Source organism: Neomonachus schauinslandi, unplaced genomic scaffold (assembly GCF_002201575.2).
Source record: "Neomonachus schauinslandi unplaced genomic scaffold, ASM220157v2 HiC_scaffold_889, whole genome shotgun sequence".
Classification (NCBI taxonomy): Eukaryota; Metazoa; Chordata; class Mammalia; order Carnivora; family Phocidae; genus Neomonachus; species Neomonachus schauinslandi.
The window spans coordinates 1-8,607 of record NW_025409579.1 but is presented as its reverse complement, the minus strand read 5'-3'; the positions used below and the strand labels follow the sequence as shown (position 1 = coordinate 8,607).

Genomic DNA, 8,607 nt, shown 5'->3' with positions numbered 1-8,607 from the left:
ATGGAAATGTGATTGACTTGTGTGTGTTAATCTTGTATCCCATGACCTGATGAACTCACCTCTTAGTTCTATGAGGTTTTGCAGATGGTTTGAGGTTTTCTACATAGACAATTATGTCATCTGCAAACAGGGACAGCTTTATTCTTCTTTTCCATTCTCCATGCCTTTATTTCTTTATCTGACCTACTGCAATAGCCAGAATTTCCAGGGCTAAGATGAATACACGGTGAGAGTGGGCATCTCTGCCTTGCTCATGATCTTAGAGGGAAAGCATTTAGTTTTTCATTGTTCAGTGTGATGACAGTGTATTTTTCTTTTAGATGATCTTCATCAAGTTGAGGAAATTCCCTCTGTTCTTGTTTTTATGAGTTTCTTTTTCATCATGAGTGAGTATTAGAGTTTGTCATATGCTTTTTCAGTGTCATTTGAGATGATCCTATGATTTTTCTTCCTTAGTTTGGTATGGTGGATTACAGTGCTTCATTTTTCAAAGTTGAACCAAACTCACCTACGTGGAATAAGCCTCACTCCATCATGGTGTATAATTCTTTGCTGAATTCCATTTGCTTGCCTTGCCTATCCACATCTACCTGACCCCCCGGATTCCTGCCCCACTGGCCTCTCAGGGCACTCCCCTGCCCTGAGCTTTGCCTTTGCTCACACCTTCCACCTTCCACCCCTCACCTGCCTGAGGCTCTCACCCAAGAGGAGACAAACCATGAGAGACTATGGACTCCGGGAAACAAACTGAGGGTTTCAGAGGGGAGGGGGGTGGGGGGGATGGATTAGCTGGGTGATGGGTAATAAGGAGGGCAGGTGTGCTGATGAGCACTGGGTGTTATACACAACCAATGAATCATTGAACACTACATCAAAACTAATGATGTACTATACAGTGGCTAACTGAACATAATAAAAATTAAAAAAAGAGGCTATCCCTGTCCTCTGTCACCCGATCCTCTGAATTCTCATCCATTCTTCTTCATGACACTTCTTATAAACTGATATTCTTTATTTCTTTAGTTTTGGAAACCACCCATTAGAATGGAAAGCCCGTCTTTTGTTGACTGCTTTATCCCCAGCACCTAGAAACAAGCCTGACGCTACATAGGCTCTTGGTGAATATTTGGCGAGTAGATGGAGAAAGGAAGGAATGTTGAGTTGAGGGCTTGCACTGGGGTTTCTCAGGAGGGCAAGGTCACCAAAAAGCAGGCCCTCCCTCACCCTGGGCTCCCCTGGCCAACTTGGCGCTCTCTACTGCCAAGTTCAGAGTCTTATGGAGTGCTTCCCCCATTCTCCCCAGCAAACCACCACTCACATCTACTTGTGTGTGTGATGTATTTCATTGCTTTATTCAAGTATTTATTTATTTATTTTTACCAGTTTTTGGCAATAGGTGGGAAGAGGTAGGTTTGGGGCCAGCAGTTCTTCCTCCTCTAGTCTGAGTGGCGGTGTCTCTGGACAGGATATCGATGCTCAAGGAGGGCCGCAGGTTGTCTTCATCAGGCCGACTCTGTGTCCCACAAACTGCCCACTGAGGCCTGTTGACCCAGAGGACGGCACTGAGCATAATCAGAAACAGGGGCACCTTCAGGAGAATGAGGAGCAGGAAGTGGACGCTGCCGAGCAGGGACCTGTAGGAGGGACACGGTGACTGGCAGGTGTTTCCTCCTGGACATGAGGCCCAGGCTCTGCCTCTCTCCCACCTGCCTTTGTGCTCAGGTCCTGTGGCCTCAAAAGTCAATATCAGCGTCAAAGCTGATTGGTACCAGGGCCGGACGGCCCCACGCTGAGGGCCCCAGGCTCTTGTCCTTCAGCTCAAGCCTCGACCTTGAGCATCCGGACGCAGCAGACAGGTAAGGATGTGGTGGTGAGGAATGGAGGGAAAGGGAGAAGAGGGGACCCAGGAGGCCCAGGCTCCAGAAACAGCTTTCTGAACCCACAGCCCTCAACTCTCACAGGAACTCAGCTCCTGCTGGCACCAACTGAAGAATGAAATGCTCCCTTATAAGCACTCCTCTCCCAAATTAGTCTTGACTCACATTCAGTATGATCGTTGGAGCTGCTCTTCTGCTTAAGCTGCTCAACAACATCAACCTCCATGAGTGTCCCCCCAAGCTCAGCTCATGGCCAATCCCCTCCCCCTTCCGGGTCCCAGTAACTGTCCCCACGCCGGATCCTCACAAATGCCGTGTCCCCGCCCCACACTGGGCCTTTGTTGAAGCTCTCCACCTCGCCAGCCCCTCGCCTGGCTCGCAGCCTGTGGGTTTGCCCGATGTCCTCTCCAAAGTCGCACTGGGCTCCTCTTGCACACCCTGTTGGCACCCTGGCTCATATCCTCTTTGCCTGCTGGAGCTCTGGGGCAACTGTGGACAGCCTTGGACTGGCCAGTGGTTTTCCATCTTCAGCTCTCCCACCTCTTTGCCTGAGGACTCTCTTTACCTATAGGAGTGTGTGTGGTTTTCTGAGCAGAACAGGCCAGAAGTGGCACAGAATCCATGTCCCCAGGACGGACCCTCTGCCTACAATACTCCTTCTCCACGTAAGGAGCCTTCGCTCACCACTCTGTGAGAAAACAGGAGGCCCCGCCATCTTCCCCCACCTTGAGGACAGATGTACGTGGATCACTGCCCCAGCTTCCTCCCTGCTAGGTGGGGCTGCTCTGAGGCGAGTCCGACACCGTATCTCTGAGGCTGTCCAGTGGGATGGAGCCCAGCTGCTACTGGGATGGCTCCTCCATCAAAGTACGCTTCATTGGCTTTCCCCACCTCCCTGTTCCCTCACTATACTTCCTGGGATCACCTTTTCATAAACTAATTGCACCAAAGTCCTTGCCTCAGGATCTGATTTTGAAGAAAGCCAAACTTAAACAGGCTCTTTGGTACTTATTTTCAATGAATCTGGATTGCTTTCATCATGCCCACCATCTTCCTGTGCACCCCATCATCCTATCCATTAATGAGCAATTGGTGTTCTGGTTTTACTGGGCTGATGTCACCTGCCCCCACAGCCCCTCTGAGGCCTGTTCACTCAGAGGACAGCACTGAGCATGCTCAGGAGCAGAGGCACCTCCAGGAAGACCAGAAGCCGGAAGTAGATCCTGCTGAGCAGGGACCTGTGGGGGACACGGTGACAGGCAGTGAGCCACATCCTCAGGGAGACGCCCTGGTACCCTCCACAATCCTTCTGTCCCTGTGCCCATGTCCTGAGGCTACAACAGTCCACACAGAGATCAGTCCCAGGAGGGTCCAAGGGCAGGGCAGCCCCACACAACAGACCACGCCTGTGACCCTCAGGCTAACAATTGCCCTTGAGACAGGACTGTGGACATGGAGAGGGCCTGGCTACTGGAATGACAGGAGGGAGAACCTAGGGAGCAGGCAGGACCTGGAGCAGGAAAAGGGTTCTACCTAAGCCCTCCCCATTGGGGGTTACCCTGTCTGTGGACCAGAAATCAGTGCCGGGGTTATTTATCTGATGTCTGCTCCCCATGAGCAGGGTTGCCCATGAGGGATCGGAAATGTGTGCTTTAGTCCCAGGGAGGATCTGGCATCTGTGCGGTGCCTCCAAAACCTTGGCCTTGAAATTCAGGGGTTCATGATGGAGGGAATGAATGACCCCACTCACCTCTCTGCTCCCTTAGGGGCCTGGTCGTCAGCAGGATGACTCTCTAGCGAGGGCCTGGGGGGTGGGAGGGGGAAGCATGGGAGAGAGCCCAGGGGCCCCCAGAGCACCTGGCCGACCTGGGCTGGGTCCTGAAGGTCCCCTTTGCAAAAACGCTTGCACTTGCTCTTCCCTGTCTCTGGAGCCCGATTTCTGCAGATACCTGAGTGCGGGGTCCCCAAATCCTACAGGTCTCCAGGGAAATGTCTTCCCCCCTGGCCAGTCCTCCCTGATCATTGTGTATTAAATAACAATTCCACCACCCCGAAACTCTCCCACACATGCTCTCCCCGACCCATGTGTCCTATTTCCTTCAAGCATTCATCACGAACTGGCATTACTTCTACTGATGAATGTGTTGACTTCTTCACTGTGTGAATTTCCCAACTATTGTCAGAGCAGGCTTGTGTCTAGGTGGCCCAGGGCTGTATCCCTAGAAGAGCACCTGGCACTTGGTAGGACTTCCACAATTCGGCGTGGAGTTGGTAAATAAGTGCAGGACCTAGGCCAAGACACACACACCCACATTCCTCAGCCCTCCGCGTTGCCTAGAAATCACCCAGGTGTCAAAGGTCCCCAGCTGCTAGCTCCTTACCCAAGATATTGTCTGGGATTGGGGGTCTCCTGCAGAGTCGCGGTGCCCCACGTGGGGGCTGGCTGGGTCCTGTGAAGACCTGGGATGCTGGTGGGCCTCACGGAGCTGGGGCCTGCAGTGAGGATTGAGGGAGAAGCCTGTGTCAGGCCTGCTGTCCTCCCCTGGGCTCTCCCACTCTCTGTCAGCTGTGTGGCTCCGACTCACCTAGTCCTGGTCACTCAGGCCATCTGGACAGATGTCCTGGCTCCACATCCCCCCACAGCCACACCCAGTCTGACTGGCACTCTGGCCCTCCCCTGGCCCCTTCTCCAGGTGCACCCTGGCCAGGTGGGCGATTTCAGAGGCAGAGTCGTCCTGCTCACCGGGGCACGTGGGAGTGGGAAAGAGCAAGGGCTCCGGGCTCAGCCACCCCGTACCTTGTTTACCCTGGCAGAGGATGGGGTGAGCTTTACTCTGTAGAGATTGACCCAGAGCTGGGGGTGGGGCAGGCAGGGTCCTTAGGCAGGGCTGATGTCTGGAGTGAGAATCATGAAACAGGGCACTCAGCAGAGTCTATACTGAATGGTGGGACCCTGGCACTCAATGCACTCAGGCCCCAAACTGTCAGCCAGACCTGTGAACCTGGGGGGCCACAGGACAGAAAGATAGACAGAAAGAAAGATCTAGAGAGACAGACACACATCCGGGGGACCCCATAGAAAGTGGCCTGTCCTGAAGCCAACTGGACAAATGGCTTTCCCTCACACAGCCAGTGGTGTCCGAGGATGCTCAGCCCCTCACTGTTAAATAGGATCCCACAAAGGGCCTGGGAGGGAAATGTCCTGTGTGAGAGAAACGATTAACTACAAGAAGGACCTCAGAGGAACCAGGGACAACATCAGAATAAGAACACAAGATAAAAATCTACCCACTTAGATGGATGACCTCCATGTGGTTCTTAGGAAACAAAAACAGGGTTCTAGTAAAGATGAATTCTTTGCAGCAGAGGGAAGTATATTTGGGGCATAGGACCTGAGAACTCATTTTTCTCATCCTTCTTCTCCTTTGTCTGAGGGGAGATTTCAGGAGTTTCTCTGAGCTCCCTCCTGTGGGGACAAGGGGCCAGACGGGAGGGGGTGGGTCAAGCCGCAGGGGCAGGGAGGTCCCCAAATGCTCACAGAAGCCCCACATCAGGGTCTGGGGCTCCTTCTTGGTCCCCTGTTCAGGCTGCTGCAGATCCTCAGGATCACAGCTGTGAGGCTGGTGCCTCAGGAACCATCCATGACACACTGATGTCCTGTTAGAGCCCGAGGTCATGGGCAGCCAGTAAGGGAGAAGAGCGAATGCTCTAGGGGTTCCGTTCCCCATTGGGAGGACATAGAGCGGTCCAGGAAGAGATTCGGGTCCCCTTCAGCGTGGACAGGACCCTTGTCAGGACAGGAAGGTAGCTGACCCCAGACTCAGGGCCATCCCCAGTGCCTACCCTGGGAGAGCTTTAAGCGTGAGAGTGTGTCAGGGCGGGGCACATGGAAGCGCCTAGGTCAGCCAGAGGTGTGCATGGGCTTGTGTGAGTGTGCAGACAACATAACCCCTGTACACACAAATGCACACACACCTAGACACACACAGACATATGCACACACACAACACATGCACACACACACGGACACATACATGCACACATGCACACACATGGACACATACATACACGGACACATTCAGGCACATCCCCAGTGTCCTGGGTCACCCACCCCATCCTAACCCCGCTCTTCTACCCCATGACCCACCACTTTCCTGCCGGGGTTGGGGTGATCAGCCCCAGTCTCAGGCAGCCCTGGTGCTGGCGCTGGGGGAGGGGGTCCACAGCTCACCTGGGGTCACAGACACCACAACACGGAAGGTGTGGTCGAACACAAATCCTGGCAGTCCTGATGATGTATCGATCCCACACCGGTATGTTCCTGCATCATCCTCTGTGAGGCTCTCCAAGGTCACTGTGAAGGTGAGGTTGGCGGGATGGTCCCTGATGGACACACGGCCGTTCCTCACTTCTCTGTCTGCCTCCTTGGTCTTTACAGTACTCCACACACATGGGCTCTTGCACCAGTATTTGGCAATCTCTCTGAATTTCTCCTCGTACTGACACTGCACGCTCAGGGATCCCCCCACGGTGCCCGTCACGGACGTGGGGCCACTCAGACACCAACAGCCTGGAAAACACAACCGAGTGTGGTCAATCACCAGATGGACCTGGGTCAAGGGGATCTGGAGTCATGGCGACCCCGGAGTCCCTCAAGGGCCCTCGGGGTCTATAGTAGAACTTGGCAGGAGACAGGCCTTTTCTGAGACCAGAGGGAGGAGATATAGCTCCCTCCTCACAAAGTGACACAAGGAGAGGGTGTCCGTGGTGTGCGTGCCTCTGTGTGTGTGTGTGTGTGTGTGTGTGATGCACGGACATGTCGTTTCTGACTGTGACACTAGAGTAATGGTGGTCACAGGCCCCCCTCTCGTCAGGGCTGCTCTGTGCAGCACAGTAGACATGACTCACCAGCTGTATGCACTGAATACTTCTGGTCACTGCTGAGGCAGTGCTGGCCGATCCTAGAATGTTCTCTGCTCTCCCTCCTCCCTCCCAGGTCCTGCTTCCCTCCCCACGGGCTGCACCGCAACCCTCCCTCCCCATCCCCCTGTCTCCCTCCCTCCCCTCAGGACACACTTCCCTGCCCAGTCTCAGCCCCGCTTACCTGGGCCCTGCAGAAAGAGCAGAGCTACAGGCAGCCATGGCCTCCCATCCCTCGGGGTCATGTCTGCAGCACAGACGTCACCCACAGCAATGCCAGGGCCCTGAGGGGGGACAATTTTAAGCCTCCTCACAGAGGGTCCAGTCTCCACGGCCCACTTCTGTTTTCCCAGGCCTCTTTGCTTCTTCATCCAGCCAGTCTCCTCTCAGTCCTGATGACAGGACAGCTCCTGGTCCAGGACTGGATTGGGATTGCTGTCTCCCTTCCTCAGCCCACAGCTGCTCCTCTCGCTGTCCACACTCGCCCCACACAATGGAGTCACACTGGAGCATTTCTTCCTCAGTGGGACTTCCTCACCGCCGTGACATGTCACTTCCTTGTGGTCAGGATGGACCATGTCCGGGGTGGAGCGCCAGTAGCCCATCTTCTCAGGCATCGGTGGTGACTGCAGGGTGTTAAGACTCCTCAGCCTGCAGTTCCAAGCACCCACAGTCCCCATGGGACCCCTGCTCTCCTCTGGCCACACAAGTTGGCACTGTGACCTCAGATGCTTTCAAAGGTCCCATTAGGGTTCTGGGTTCCTAGCCAGGGTACAAATCCCCCAGGCTGCGCTTCCTTCCTGTGTGTTTCCCTGTTCTCAAGACATGGACATGGAGCAGCCGTCACCAACCCCGTGAGCACCTCACTTTTGAGTCTTTCTTCTTTGGAAAGTCCACTCTACTGTGACTCACAGGGCAGAGTACTGGCAATGGACAAGAGGGTCCAGAGACTGAGGAAGCTGATGGGACCATGGGGACATGTGAAGCTGAGACTGGGCTTCTCCTCTCCATCCAGTGGCACGAGGGACCGTTGTGTAACAAGAGGGTGGTCTGCCAAAACACTGGCTGCTGGTGTCCCTTTTGGGTTCACAGTGGTGACCGGGGACCTCTTCAAGGTGCAGAGTTGGGGGATGGTCCTTGCCAAGAGGTGGGGAGGTTTGTCCTAACTCAGAGTGGCGTGTTCTCATGACGTGATGGGTTTGGGGTGAGTTTATGCTGGAAATGGTAGGGAGGCAGGTTGAGGTGCAGGGCCTGACATCTTGCCTGGGTTAAGCCAGGTCCTCAACTTTGTCATGCACAACCAGGTCTATCAATTTCCCCCTAAACAGTCTCTCCCCAGATCTGTTCTTCCTCCACACTATCTTATCTACATCAAAGGGAACAATATTCCCAGAGTTATTGCAAGGAGACCCTGTCACCCAGGATTCCTCTCTCTGTCATTCCCCACCAATGCTTCCTCTGGTACTGTCCATCGGCCCATATCCCCTCTTCCTCCTGACATTACAACCTTTCTCTCTCCTCTTAGTGCAAGGGTGACATCCCTGTTCTTCCCAGTCCCCTCCTGCCTTGTCCTCCCTCTGTTCCACTCATCAGCAAGAGAGCACTTCAACAAAATCAGGAGTAGCCAATACACCCTTTTGTCCCCTGCTCTTCAGATGAAACCCACTCTCCTTGCTTGGCTTACATGGCCTGAGTGGGACCAGCCAGTTATGGGTTGTGCATTTCTATCTTGCTCCCCCACCTCAATGTGCCCCGCGCTCCAGCCACAGTGCCCATCCTTCCCCAGGGCCTTAGCACCTGCTTGTCCCTC

General features: G+C 54.2%; 1 protein-coding gene across 2 annotated transcripts; it reads right to left on the bottom strand.

The window, feature by feature from the left end:
• Nucleotides 1–1,331: 1,331 nt before the first annotated feature.
• On the bottom strand, nt 1,332–7,306 carry LOC123323789 (protein CD300H-like). 2 transcript variants are annotated; one of them, XM_044912279.1, is made up of 5 exons: nt 6,982–7,306; nt 6,109–6,447; nt 4,259–4,370; nt 3,628–3,681; nt 1,332–1,634 (listed from the first exon to the last, which is right to left on the bottom strand). In XM_044912279.1, the coding sequence occupies exons 1-5, from the start codon at nt 7,166–7,168 to the stop codon at nt 1,367–1,369; spliced, it is 960 nt and encodes a 319-aa protein (XP_044768214.1). In that variant the 5' UTR covers nt 7,169–7,306; the 3' UTR covers nt 1,332–1,366. The 2 variants fall into 2 exon arrangements, with proteins under 2 accessions (XP_044768214.1, XP_044768215.1); XM_044912280.1 differs by lacking the exon at nt 3,628–3,681.
• Nucleotides 7,307–8,607: the final 1,301 nt, after the last annotated feature.